The 14,572-nt window shown below is 44.5% G+C and overlaps 1 protein-coding gene across 6 annotated transcripts in view; it reads left to right on the top strand.

Annotated features, from left to right (window-relative positions):
* The window catches only part of MAP3K3 (mitogen-activated protein kinase kinase kinase 3), a 64,429-nt gene that overhangs the window by 40,911 nt on the left and 8,946 nt on the right, over positions 1–14,572 (top strand). For 3 of the 6 annotated variants that reach the window (XM_023652230.2, XM_070227063.1, XM_023652228.2), the window contains 3 exons: positions 909–1,029; positions 10,386–10,519; positions 13,947–14,008. In XM_023652230.2, the coding sequence (XP_023507998.2) occupies positions 909–1,029; positions 10,386–10,519; positions 13,947–14,008 (317 nt within the window). Of the gene's footprint in view, positions 1–908; positions 1,030–10,385; positions 10,520–13,946; positions 14,021–14,572 lie in introns of all 6 variants that reach the window. The other 3 variants (XM_023652229.2, XM_023652231.2, XM_023652227.2) reach the window with 1 other exon arrangement.

The raw sequence follows: 14,572 nt of genomic DNA, 5'->3' as shown, positions 1-14,572 counted from the left end.
GGTGGATGTGGTAAGGCTGCTAACCCTGTTCTGAGGTCCTAGACCTCTGGCAGAATGGTACCTATAATAGCCTTTCCCAGATAACAGAGCCTTGAGATGGTTCACATGTAAACCCTGGTAATATAAAGCAACTGAGATCCTCTTACCTTAATTTTCAGAGAGTGATTATGGTTGGAGAAGAAGCAGCATGTCAAGCTACTTTTAAAAATACGTTTTGGGGTCGGCCCCGTGGCCAAGTGGTTAAGTTTGCGCACTCATCTTTGGCAGCCCAGGGTTTTGCCGGTTTGAATCCTGGGTGCAGACATGGTACCACTCATCAGGCTGTGCTGAGGTGGCATCCCACATGCCACAACTAGAAGGACCCACAACTAAAAAAATATATACAACTATGTACCAGGGGGCTTTGGGGAGAAAAAGGAAAAATAAAATCTTTAAAAAAAAAAAAAGTTTTTATCAACTAGAATTTTGCTGGGCAGAGTGGTTGCCATCATCCTCTACTCTGACCCCCACTCTGTAGGTGATCTCGCTACTGAAATAATTTCCTCCTTTTCCTGCTATTCTTCCCAAGCTCTCTGGAGAATTTTATGAGAGGGTATTTACAACTCTCTTTTCTGTTTGGCGGATTATTACAGGAATGCCTGTTATTCCTCCATGTCTGGGTCATCACTTATTAAGCTGGGGCAATGGGTCTCAGAGCTCATATGTCAATGAAGCTGTAAAACTACCTCAAGAAAGTAGGGATTTGCCAAGACAGGTTGAGGAGTGAGATTTAGGGGGAAAGCTGGGTAGCTTGTGTATTGAAAGCCTGAAGGCGGCTGAGATCCTGGGGAGTCTTAGGGAAGGATGAGGGTTCCTTTCTCAGCCTGCCTGCTTACGGATAGCTCAGCCTTTTTCCTCTTTTCTTGCAGACCAGTTCCTCTCCCCACTCTGGGGTGTCCAGACAGGTGCGGATCAAAGCTTCCCAGTCTGCAGGAGATATAAACACCATCTACCAGCCCCCTGAGCCCAGAAGCAGGCATCTCTCTGTCAGTGAGTATTTCACTCCTTTTTTCCTCTCATCTAATTTATCTGCCCATGTTTTTTTAAAAAATCAAATAATTATTAATTAAAAAATAATCATCAAAAATTATTGTCTGTCACTCTATGTAGAATAATCCTCTATGACTTTATTTGGGGAAAAGGGGTAAAGAAATGACTGGAATGGTGTCCTGACCGTCAGGGAGCTTACACTACAATGATGTGATGGTGTAATCAGATTCCTCTGAAATATCCCTAAAAGAGTGGTATCCTCAAACATCTGCTTGAAGATCTCCAGCAGCAATCTACCCTCATTTCTGACCATTCTTTCACCAAGGGACCGGGGACTTGTGAAGTTACGAATCAAGTTCAAGTTTGAGTTTTGACCTCAAACTTCTTGGTTATGATTCCTGAGGAGTCCTTATGCTTCAAGGAAGACGCTGACCAGTGAAACTCTTGGAGAGTCAAACCAAGTTGTCTAGGAAGGACAGGAGACTGTTGATATAGTATATACAATTGGCTAACTAGGAAGAAAGCTATGTAGCTGCTGCCAGGCCTCTCCAGGAAGGGAATCTAAATCAGGTCTTTACGTTATACCAGGTAATCCAATATTGCTCTGGATCCCATTTCCCAGAGTCTGAGGTGAAAGCCTATTTCTTGAATTGTGGAACTTGTATCGAGGGAAATCTGACTTTATTAAACATTTGTGATGAGCCTACTGCCCTAATGTTGCTGGATCCCTGCTGCTACTAGGAAGCCAAGTTCTATCCAGACCGGTGGAATTGCATCAAACCAAACTGCTCTCTGAAGATCTTGAGCTGAGCTTGGGGAGGTCTGAGCATCAGTCCTGTTGCTAAGCTTGTCTGTGAGTGATAAACCTCCTGAGGTAGTAGCAGGAAGAGTATGTTGCTGAGGCACTGACTTTGCCTCACTGAGTAATTTCTGGAACCCAAGCAAGCACTGGTAGTAAGTGTTGCCAAGCTGAAAGTCTGTATATGAGTTTTATATTTCTCTAACATTGTGAATAATTGGTGGCTATATTTTCAATAAACTGGTTGAGGAGAGAGAGCCAGCATCCTAGCAAGGAGACCCTGTCCAGAGCATCTCTGGCCCTAGAATCCAGATGCCCTGGAGCCTGGGAAATTCTGCCGGCTTGGCCTCTGTTCCAGAGCCCCGGTAGAGGTTGAAGGCCTGGAGGAGGGCAACATTGTTCATTTGTGTAGTAAGCAGTGAAGATTGATGTGGGGCAGCGATTGGGCCTCCTGCTTCTAAGCAAGTCCCTGTGATTTGTATGTGGATGCAGGGGCTGAATGCTGGGCCATTGTTGTAGAGAGTCATATATGGAATTTCCTTGTCTGAGAATGTTGAGGAGTAAAATTTCTATGAAGTAGTTCCTGTTTACCTAGAGAATGGGCAACACAGCCTCCCAGTACACACCAATCCTGGGTTTCTTCATTTGGCAAACATTATCTACCAGCCATTGGGCTGGGATAAATGCAACAGTGGAGGCATGTGGGAGGCTGAGGGTGGTGTGGGAGTATAGAGAAGGCAATAACCAACTCTGCCCAGGACTTTGGAGAATGGCTTTCACAGAAGAGGGAACATCAGAGCTGACACATAAAGGAAGATTTACTGAACTTAAAGTAGAGACAGATATTCCAGGCACAGGAAAGAGTACCTGCCAGGTGCAATCACAAAAGAAGGTGCTGGGTTCCGAGAACCCTAGGTGGTTTGGAGTGGTGGCTGTGATGAGAGAAATGGGCAGAGCGTGCCTGCCTTTCTATAGAGCCCAGAAATGGCAGCGATTATTTCTAACTGGAATGACCCGGGAAATGCATTCTGGGGAGGGGCTGTTTGAGCTTGATATTTAGAGATAATGCAGGCATTCCATAGGCCAGGGTGAGGGGAGAGAGGTTTTCAACTATTTGCCCCTGAGATCTCACTTATCCTTCTGATTGGCTAATGTATTTGGAGGAGAAATAGGGAAGGCCCAGAAAGGATGCCTGGGCCACTGTCTGAGGAGCCTTGACTGTACTTGAGCTTGTTTGGTAAGCAGTGGGAAGCCACTGAAAATGTTAATTCCTTATGGCCGTCTCTATTGTAATCCTTATCACATTATCTTGTTATTTCTCTCCCTATCAAACTGCATTTTTATTCATTCAAGAAATAATTACCGGGGGCCAGCCCGGTGGCGCAGCGGTTAAGAAATAATTACCAAAGTGTCTACTGTGTGCCAGAAACATGGGAAGCAAAAAGACATGCTTCCTGTCCCTATGGCCCTTATACACCTGTAGGAAGATAGACATTTACTTGTCATGAGGTGATTAATGTATGAGTACAGGCTGTGACTAAAAGGTGTGTGGTGCTGTGAGCATGTATAACAGAGGGATGTGACCTGATTTGGGGGCCAGGAAAGCCTTAGGCAGAGCATGAATGGGAGTTACGCAAAGGGGATACAGGGAAGAGAGTTCCAAGTAGGGAGAGCTACGTGTGCCGAGGCCTGATGGCAGAGGAAGTATGGTGTGTTTGAGAAACAGAAAGAAGCCCTGAGGGCTGGAGAGCTGAGAACAAGCCAAAGGAGGCTAGGCTGAGGCTGGGGAGGGAGACAGAGCCTTGTGGACCTTGATGAAGATTTTGATCCTTATGTTGAAAGCAGTGAAAATCCACTTTAGGATTTTTAAGTAAAGAGGAATGTGTGGCATGATGTATTCAAATTGTATTTTGAAAAGATTGCTCCAGCTACAGTGTGGAGAACAGATTGGAATGGGGCAAGAATGCATCCAAGGGAACCATATTAGACTAATGGAGAGATCCAGGTGAAAGAAGACAGACGCTTCAATTAGGCTAATGACAGTAGTGGAGACAGGAAGGAGCTGGTGGATCTGAGGCATTTAGAAGGTAAAACCAATAGAACATGGCATTGTCGTGGTTCTCAAAGTGTGGTCTGGGGACTTGGGGCAGAGGGTCCCTGAGATCCTTTCAGGGAGTTGGTGAGGTCAAATAATATTTTCATAATAATACTAAGACATGATTTGCCTTTTCACTCATTCTTTCACGAGTATGCAGTGAGTTTTCCAGAAGTTATGTGCCTGAGGTGATGTCATTGCTCTGATGGCTAATGGAATGTATGTCTGTGTATTGTTTTAAAATTTTCTGATCTTTAATTTCTAATACAGTGAACATCAATTGATACAACCCACACAAATAAAAGCTCTTTAGTGTCCTCAATTTTTAAAAAAGCTCTTTAGCGTCCTCAATTTGTAAAGTATAAAGGGGTTCTAAGATCAAAGGTTAGGAACTACTATGGTATTGGATTGACTTTGCAGGTGTTGAGAGAGCAGGAGATAAGTTACTGGTTTATGGATCTAGATAAATGGCACTGCCTTTTGCCAAGACAGGAACGCTAGAAGAAAGACTGATTTCACGTGCTGAGAAGGGCAGGCCTCATGTTTTACACAGGTTGTTGAATTGGAGATGCCTTTGCGACAGCCAAGAGGAGACATCAAATGGGCAGCTAGATAGACGGGTTTGTAGCTCTGAAGGGAGAAAATCAGGGGTAGAGAAATTGTAAATTGTCATGTTGAAGCCATGGGCTCAGCTGAGAGTGCCTAAGCAGACTATAGAGTGAGAAGAGGAGAGGGCCTAGGACTGAGCCTTAGGAACCTAGACACTTAATAGCCAATTAGAAGAGGATGCGCCTTCAAAGGACACAGGAAAGGAGTGACCAGGGAAGTAGGAGGGAAAGTAGGAGAAGCTGGGGAGGAGGTCTTACCTGGTACCAGTCAGGTGGGAAAGGACAGACCAAGGATAAGAGACATATGCTTGTGATTTTCATCCACAAATGTCTGAGTGCTTGCTGTGCATATGCTGGTACACAGAAAGACCTTCTGGAAGTAGAAGAAAATGGGAAGAGAGGAATCAGGGTTGAAGCATGAGGGACTGGGAGAAGTCCTAGCCGTAGAAATGGGGTCAAAGGTGGGGGCCAGCCCCATGCCCTCGTGGTTAAGTTTGGTGCGCTCCACTTCAGCCACCTGGGTTCAGTTCCCAAGCATGGACCACACCACTTGTAGGTGGCTGTGCTGTGGCAGCAACCCACATACAAAATAGAGGAAGATTGGCAACGGTTGTTAGCTCAGGACAAATCCACATCAGCAAAAAAAAAAAAAAAAGAAAGAAATGGGGTCAAAGGAGAAGCCTTAGAGATTCAAACCCCCACCAACAGGAAGAAGAGTTCTTTGCCTTCCTCCCCCACCAACATTAATGTACCTGTGAGTATAGTGAAAGACTGAGCCTGCAGATCATTCAGCTCCCACTGCAACATTTTCAGTGATGGAGAAGTACAAGATAGGCCAATCCAGTTTTAGATAGCTCTGTTTATTTGAAGTTCTTCTTTATTTTGAATTGAAAATCTACCTTCTCTCACTTTACCCATTGACTCCAGTACTGCTTCTTGAGCAATAGAGATAACACAGATAACATGTTTCTTGTGACAGTTTTTCAAATATTTGAAACCAGCTGTCATGTTCACCTTTAGCTTTTTCTATCATAATATACATACTTTGAATTCCAATTTTTTTCAAGCCAGTTAATGTTAAACTAGTTCATGCTAAAAAACAAAAACAAGCAAGCAAGTCAACAAACTACTAGGAAATGAGTTAACCCAAAGGAGAGACCCTTGTGGGGAGATCTCCAGACAAGGCAGATGGAATTTCCCTACGTGAAGATGCCCTTCCTCGCATCTTTATGTATAGAAATTCTACCCACCTTTGAAACTGAGCTCAAACACCATTTCTTCCGTAACATGTGCCCTTAAGCCAAGTAGCCAAACCTCAACTAAAGGACTTGTCCCTGCCACATTTGGACTCCCGTTTGGTCTAGTGCATCTTGATAAATGCCTATGCCTCTGTGCTTACTGCATCTTGTTCCTTGTCTTGCCGCCACACCCCACAGTGAGGCAAGCCAGATTGCAACCCCTAAGGAATGGGTAGCCAATGAGTGGAGGCAATCGGTTCTTTCAAGGAGTTTGATTGTGAAAGAAAAAACGAGGTGGGCTAGTGATTTAAGGGAGTGGCAGAAATAAGGTCAGGATATTTTTAGGCTTGAGATCTGAGCATGTTTATGAAGGAAGGCTCAAAGACAGAGGAGATTGAAGGTGATGAAGAAGGGACCATGGGAGAGCTGACTCCTGCCGGGGATGAACTGGAGAGTCCAGATAGAGGGCTTATAATGCCTTGGCAAGGAGGAGGAGAGCCCTCTTCCTCTGAGAGGAGAGGAGGAAGAATTCAGGCAGAGGGAAAAAAGCAATGTTGAAAAGATGAGATGACTTATAGTGAGTTTGAGAGCTGTGTTCAGTGTAAACCCCCAATCCTGATACAGATTTGGAAGATTGGAAACTGGGACTGCAGCAGTAGTGACCATACACACAGAGACAAAATGCTCAGCTCCCTTCACTGCCACAGGATTTTTCTCCTCCTTGCTGTAAATTCTGTGATACTGGATGAGACCAGAAACTGTTTAATGGGAGTAGCAACTTCAAAATGAAATGGGAATTTTGAAAGTTGAAACACACAGGACGTTTTCAGGGTCTTATGGGATGAGAATGTTGAGAAGGTCTGTTCTGCTCAGCCTAGTCCAGTGTGAACATATTGGGAAATATTGATTAAGATTTTCCTTTGAAGAAGAAAAAGAGATTTGATTCCTCTCCACATCTCATCTGCCCCCTAAGAGAGAACAAGGTTTAGAGAAAATAGTTGATGGCCAAAAAAAGCTATCTCTTTGTACTTGCGATGACCTGCACATTAACAGTGACCCAAAGCCCTAGAGCTCCCTGCGGAGGCAGCTTCCTGACTGCATCAGCTTCCTGACAGGGGTCTCCTGTGAGAAGGGCTACAATCTGAGAGCCTGTCTTTTAGCTTTGAGTCGGAGTACAGAGCAAAAGAATCAACTATATCCCAGGGTAAGAATTTTGCTCTGACTCTGCCATTCTGGGTTAAGGAGGCTAGTAGAGAGCTAACATGCCCCAGGAGGAATGTAGACAGCTGGCAGCTTAAACGCCTGGCTTTCTCCTTATGTATAGAATGCCTTCATGGGAAGTTGTGGGCCACTCTGAACACGGGACTACTACTCTGCTCTTTGGCTTCAGGTGGTACTGAGATGGGGCCCGTTGGCGCAAATGGCTGGATGAGACTAGAGCAAGATCAGGGTAGAATGCCGGGGACGGATGTCCCAGAGAACTTGCCACCTTTGCTGTGCCTGCCTTCTGAGACCTAGAATGAGCTGTGTCTTGGATAGCACTGTGCATTTTGCCGTCTGGCTCACTGCTGTCCCTGCTGGTAAATATGTGAGCATCAGTGAGTCTTACAGTTCAGTGTCCTGTCCTCTTCAGCTCCCTGTCTCACTTGTTCTGAACTGCTGTTGTGCATCTCATTGGCCCCCAGTTTCTGAAATAAAGATAAAAACAAAACTGAAAATGCTCTGGAGCAGTTCTGCCAACTCCTGGTTTTTCCATTCGCTTCCTCTGATAGCCATTGGTTTGGGGAGACTTCCCTTTCCTGCCCCAAGCTGTGGGCCTGTGCACAATAGCCCCTGGCCCATTGCCCATCAGATAACAAGGCTGGCTCTCTGCAGGCAGCAATGTGTATTGGAAAAAGTGAAAGTCTCTGGCTGGAAATAAAAGCTCAGAAAACCTTTGCTATTTTCCCCCAGCCCCTCCTGGTAGTATTGGCCTCATGTGAGCTAGTCCCATCCAACCTGTAGAACCAGGGGAGAGTTCAGTGGCAGCTGGTAAAGGAGAGAATGGGTGGCAAGGGGCCATGGATATTTTATCCCAGGGAGGTCTCACTCTAGACACTCATGCAACAGACTGAGGGAAGTTCATCCTGTCTAGGGATAGTTTGGACCAATGTCTGGGATTTCATCAGTAAGTAAGAGTTTTTCTTACTCTCTAACCAGTCCCTTACAAGAGACATTTTTTGTTTGTTCTAGGTCAAATATGTGATACCTTTTCACTCCAGACTGTATTGGTCAAGGTCTAGTTGCACATAACAGAATCCACTTTACCTAGTTTCAGGAAGAAGAGATTTAGTGCATGTTCTGGCTTATAGAATCATTGGGAAAGTGAGAAATAGATTCTAGGTTAAGACAGACCACAGAGTTCCTCCCTCTTCTATAATCATGAAGCCACCAGATTCAGAAGCTGGGGCCCCTCTGCTCTGGTCCACACCACTTACACAGGGTACCTGCACCTGTGTTTGACATCGGGAAAACTGGAGACCAGATGTGGGGCCTCTGCTAATGCTGTGGCAGAAAAACCAAGGCTTCCGTGACTGCCCAGGAACAGCAGGAAGCCATCTGTACCTCACACAAGCGCATCTGAGTGGCTGAACCTAAAGAGGGTCTTAGAAATAATAACTTTTAGCTGATTAACTTGTGAAATGCAAGAAGGCATACTAGAAGGGTGGAATGGATCTAACCCACAATATATCTGCCACGTAGAGTGAAGGAAATGAATGGAATTCTCCTGAGTTCCTACCATGTAGATGTGTACCTGTGCACATTTATAACTTCCAAAAAGGGTTACGAGTTAGATGTCCTTCCCATTTTTGCCAGTGAGGGAATTTAGACAAGAGTTTAAATCATTCAGCTAATGAAAGGCACAGCCTGATTTGAACCCCTGTTCATCTGATTCCCATGCTTAAGCTTTTCTCACTACAGCTTGCTGGCCTCTTTAGGTTACTTCTGCTGATGACAAATGTTGCCAACATATGGATTGAATTTCCATAGAACTTGTGGGCTACTAAAATGTTGTCCAAAGCCAGAAGTGGGAAGCGGGCACTAGGCTAATGTTTATGAGCCAAGCGTTAAGTAACACTTCATGTTTTGAGCATGATAGGGCTAAAGAAATCCTTTTTTCACAATTGTACTCGAATTTTATGCACAGTGGCAAGGGAAATGGCCAGCTACATAGGTCTTTGCCATCTGGGCCTCTGAAAAGTGGAGTAGCCTTCTTCTTCTTGGTTCAGATTCCCCCTTACCTCTATCTTGTCATTGTCTCTGAGCCCTCTGTTGGCCAGATGCCATCTTGCATCCGTAGCCTCCAACTCACAAGTGACCACGGACAGAACAACTCTGAATTTGAGCTGCATGAAACATGGCACTATGTTTCCCTTGTGCTGTCAAGAAATCCCCACATTAGCCTTCTTTCTGCTCCTGGCAGAAAGGCTGTCACATTTCCCATGCGTGGGGATCCCCATCTTCTGTTTGGATTGCTCCTGAGGAACATGTGATGCAGCCAGTTCAGAGATGTGTTGACTCCTGCCACTGTGTTGAGCAGCATGCCTGCCCTTTTTGGAAATAAATTATGGTCTCAAAATTGCCTTGGCTGAACTGCACTGGGAGTTACAAACCCTATTTCCTAGCTACAGCCTCACCATTAAGTCGCTCTACAGCTTTGGGGCTCGGCTTCCCCTTCGGCTCAGTGTGGATAATAATGCACTCCACTGCAGGGGCGTTGTGAAGAATAAATGAGAGGTAGCAGAGTGTAAAAAAGAAAAGACAAATTGCCTTGGGCGATTTCATTGCTATAGTTCAGGCACAATATCCCTTATACACTCAGAGCAGTGTCAGGGCTTAGAAAACTTCCACAGACATACTCTTTCCTCCATGTGCTGTTTGAGATCATTTGAAAGGCATGGCTCAGGTACCTCTTTACCTCGGAAGTGGTAGCCTCTGCCCTGTGAATGAGGTGTTGAGACTGGAAATCTTGCAAAATTCTGTGCCTGTTTTCAGAGCAATTGTGTGTCTAGCCTCTGCTCTGGAGTCAGGTGGGGAAGCCGGGTTACTGAGAGCCCACGGTTAGCCTTCTTGTCCGGGACACCTAATTGTCAGTGGTCCTTAGAGAGAGGCTGAGTTGATGCCTCCAACAAGAGATTGGAAGTGTTCTTGGTGGTGAATTCATTAAAACGTCTTCTGTACAACTGAATGAGCCATATATTCTGAATGATAACTTCAGTGGAAGAATGAAGGAGTCAGTTTCTTGAAGGACATTAAAAATAATAGTTTAAACTCCTTAGAGACTATCTTTCAAAGAGCAAAACTCCCCACTATTCTTTGAATTTTCTAATAAGTATTTTTCTTTCTTCTTGGGTGTCCTTGGATTAGGGGGAGAAGGCATCTGGTTCAGGAAGTTTCACTGAGTCTCAGCACTTTGTTCGGAAGACTGCCCTGTCTTCCAGGATGTTCAAAGAGCCACAACCTGGCCCTCCATCAGCCTCTGCAACAGATGCTTGGTCTGAGCTAGCCCCTTGTCTGCTTCTCTCAGGCTGCACATCCTGGGCTCTGTGGTCAAAAGTCTTGTTTCTGTGCTCTAGGCTCCCAGAACCCTGGCCGAAGCTCACCTCCCCCTGGCTATGTGCCTGAGCGGCAGCAGCGCATTGCCCGACAGGGGTCCTATACCAGCATCAACAGTGAGGGAGAGTTCATCCCGGAGACCAGCGAGCAGTGCGTGAGTATGGGGGGCCTGGGTGTGCTTTGGGGTGTGTCAGACCAAGGTTATAATGGGGGGTCTCAGTGGGCTTGGTGCTGAAGGACTTGAACCCCATCTAATAGCTCTTTTGTAAACTAGGCCTGCCCAAATATGGATTATTCCTTTCTAGGGGCCAAATATCAATTTCTAACAAAAGACAGTATCTAAATTATGTAGCCTTCCCTGTGTTGGATGGAAATTTGACACATTTTTTTCTCTTCTGTGGTCCTCTCACTGGTCTCCCTGCAGAGTACCACTATGTTATTTGTATTCTTCCTTACAACCACCTGTCATTTCAGCAGTTTTAATATATGACCATCTTAAACTGACAGATTTTGGTTTTCATTGGCTATATTTTAGTTTTGCTATTTCCTGATGGAAGGTGGGGAGTATACCATATCCAAATTACACTGTAGGATTGGTTGCTTTGGGTGAACTTTTATGGTGCTAGACAGCTATGTTAGTTATCTATTGCTGTGTAACAAATTACCACAAATTTAGCAGCTTAAAACAGCATACATTTATTATTTTACAGTTTCCTTGGGCCAGGAATCCAGGTATGACTTAGCTGGGTCCTCTGCTCAGAGTCACACAAGGCTGCAATCAACTGTTGGCCCGGCTGCATTCCTTTCTGGAGCTTGGGATTCCCTTCCAAGCTCACATAGTTGTTGGCAGAATTCATTTCCTTGTGGTCCCTCTTTTCTCCCTGGCTTTCAGCCAGGGGGCCACTCTGAACTCCTAGGAGCCACCTGCAGTTCCTTGCCACATGGTCTTCTCACAATTTGGCAGCTTCCTGAGGCCAGTAGGAAAATCTCTTGCTCCAATCTGCAAAGATGGAGTCTTATGTAAACTAACATAGTCATGGGAATGGATGTCCCATGCTCTTTGCCATGGTCTATTGACTATAGAAGCCAGTTATGAGTTCTACCTGTACTCAAGGAGAGGGGATTATACAAGGCTGTGACTCACTGGGAGGTGGGGGGGTCCCCTTAAAGTGTGTCCACCACAGTGGCTCACCCATTTTATTGGATAGCTTTTTAACTAGTGGCTCATTTGATGAAAATGGTGTTTTGGCTTAGTGGACTCACCAGGAGTGAGATCTCTAGCTTCATTCTGAAGTCTTTTCAGTGAGCTGGCTTTGGATGCATGGAGAAAGCTCTGCTCTTATAAATTTTTGAGATTTGGTCTGGGAAGGGGAAATTTCTTAAGGGTAAAGCATCCAATAGAAGGGTACATGGGGGATTTTACAAAGAACTGATTCTTGTAACTTTTTTTTCCACCTAAAACTGATTCTTATAACTTTTCTTTCCCCTCAATAGCTAATCTCTGTACAGTGTTATTCAAACTTTATAGACTATAAGAAGCCCTTTACATTGCTGCTTCTCTCTTCTATACTCTTGCCTTCCAGATAAGTTTATGTTTAGAACAGTGACCTGGAGTGCTTTTAGCTGAAGATTCCCTTCTTGGCTATTTTACCGACCATCCTTTCTGTTTTCTCTAACCAGAGCACTTCTGGACATCAGCTGTACTGGGGTGACATGGGTGTAAAATCTCAGAGATTGCAAATGAGTTTGATTGCCTTTGGTTTCTATCCCTCTCCGTGATCCTCTATCCTGATCCTTTTACTTCTTTAATTTACCTGCCTGGCCCTGGAAGGCATGGGATATTAGACTCCTAGTGAAGACAGTCTTTTAGAAAGAGGCCAAGGCAGCCTGGTGGCATAGTGGTTAAGTCTGTGTGCTCCGCTTCAGCGGCTTGGGGTTTGCAGGCTTGGGTCCTGGGTGCAGACCTACACACTGCTCATCAAACCATGCTGTGGGGGCATCCCACATACAAAATAGAGGAAGATTGGCATGGATGTTAGCTCAGTGCCAATCTTCTTCACCAAAAAAACGAAAAAAATAAAACAAAACAGAAAGGCCAAGGAAGGTGGCGGCTAGGGAATGCCTGAGTGCTTCCCCAGTGCTTGCCCCTTTAGCTAGAGAGAATTGCTCCTGGTAATGGCCATTCAAGATAAATCCACTTAACAGAGACCAAAACAGGGTAGTATATAGTGAAAGAATATTTAATTTGGACTTTCTTGAAACATGAAACTAAGATAAGTTCTGTTTTTTCTTTAATCAGATTTAGGTAATAGTTGCATCTATTTGCTAATTTCTAGAATGAACAAAAGCATGATTCATGTTAATTTTTTTGGCTTAATTTTTCTAACACATATTTTGCTAGCACAACATAACTTTCTTCACTTCTGCTTTGACTTCTACAACACTGTCATAAAGAGGTCCTTTTTTACAGAAGCCTTTGCGGCATTCTGTGGGTTTTCCAAAGGCCTTTCTTGAACCTTTGGTATTCTTCCTGCTTCATCACCCCTGTCATGTTGTTATACTTGCCTCTTTACTCTTCGTCTGTTAACTGGCCTAACTTTGCCACATATGCGCTTGCTGGATTGGGAGCAAATCTTTCCCATATTGGTTTTATCCACTTTGGGAAATCCTATATCTTTAGCAAGATTTGCAGTTTTACTTTGCAGTTAATTTGCCTTGATTTGCAGTGGGTTGTTTTTAATCCTATATGACAGTATGACTGAAAGCATTTGAAATTATGGATGAGATGAACCCTAGTATTAAATGGGAAGAGATCATTTGAATTGGAAACTAATTTTATGAAGGTTGTTAGTGAATTTTCATAATTCTGATACTCTGCTTTCGTATGTAATGTTGAACTTTGGATCTTAGATAATGAGTACTCGGGTAGTGAATACCTTTTATAGGCAAAATGAAGGGGCGATTAGTTGGAGAAAAGCTAATCTGAAGGCTTTTTGTAACTGCATTTGACCAAGGGCCAGAGAAACATTTAAAATTATATAGATACCTATTGCCTCTGCATGAGAACCAGGACCTAGGAAATTTTTGTACTGTATCAGCTGCACACTTGTTGTTTCATGACTTTAGGCAGTTCTCCTAACCTTTCTAGACCTGCAGTGGCTCATCTGTGGAATGAGGGCAATACTTGTCTTTGTCAATTATAAATTATGGAGTGTAAACAGAAGCATTATGGTCCCACCCAAACACACTGGAAACCTCTGCAGGGTATTACCATCTCCAGCACCAGGCTCCAACATTCATGAGGCAAGAAAATGCCAATGAGAGAAGCAGCATCTCTGCTTCGTGCTCCTGGCAGACCTTGGGATGCCAGCCAGGCATTTTTCTACCTCCTGGAAATTTGCCTTTCAAACTACAGGGGAGAATGGTACCTTCCTAACCCTTCTTCCCATTGCAGAGAAAGGGCACTTTCGTATTTTGACAAAAAGGACCATTTGCTGGCCCTGGTTGGGCCATAAAGCCCTGAGTCATGTGGCTGGGATTTGGGCTAGGGCTGGGGTTTTATTGTATGACTTGCCTTGCAGATGCTGGATCCCCTGAGCAGTGCTGAAAATTCCTTGTCGGGAAGCTGCCAGTCTTTGGACAGGTCAGCAGACAGGTATGGGACTGTGGCTGGTTTGGGGGATTAGTGTGTAGATGTTTTTGGAACTGATGGGCTAAGGAAATAAGAGTTAGCTAGTGTGTGTGTCTCTGACCTAGACACTGGTTAAAACGTCATGCTTCTGGGAAAGAAGCCTCTCGCTGGGATTCCTAGCTCTCTCGTTAATTTTCCCAACACCATGAGAATGTTACATTTGTATAGTTAGATGAATGTAATAGCAGCTCATAACAGTAGCTCACTGTATTAAATGCTTCTCTCTCGTTCCGTGTGCTCTACATGTTTTGACTTTGCACATGGTGCATGCTGCTCTTGGACTCTTGGTCTCATTGCTGTGATCTGAACTGAGAAGCAGTAGACCTTCAGTGTTTTGGGGACAAAATTGAATTGTCACCTGTGGGTTTACTTTCATTATTTTTCTCTAAGTGTTTCTGGTAGAATAAGAAACTGGGATATAAAAACCAGAAAACAAAGTATCCAGACTTCCTGGCTTACCACACTGCCTGCTTGGTGTGTAATCTTGTCCTTATGCTTTGGGAGGGAACAAGTGCT

This window comes from Equus caballus, chromosome 11 (genome assembly GCF_041296265.1).
Source record: "Equus caballus isolate H_3958 breed thoroughbred chromosome 11, TB-T2T, whole genome shotgun sequence".
Classification (NCBI taxonomy): domain Eukaryota; kingdom Metazoa; phylum Chordata; class Mammalia; order Perissodactyla; family Equidae; genus Equus; species Equus caballus.
Note: the sequence above shows the minus strand (reverse complement) of the source record. Positions and strands in the feature narration are given on the sequence as shown.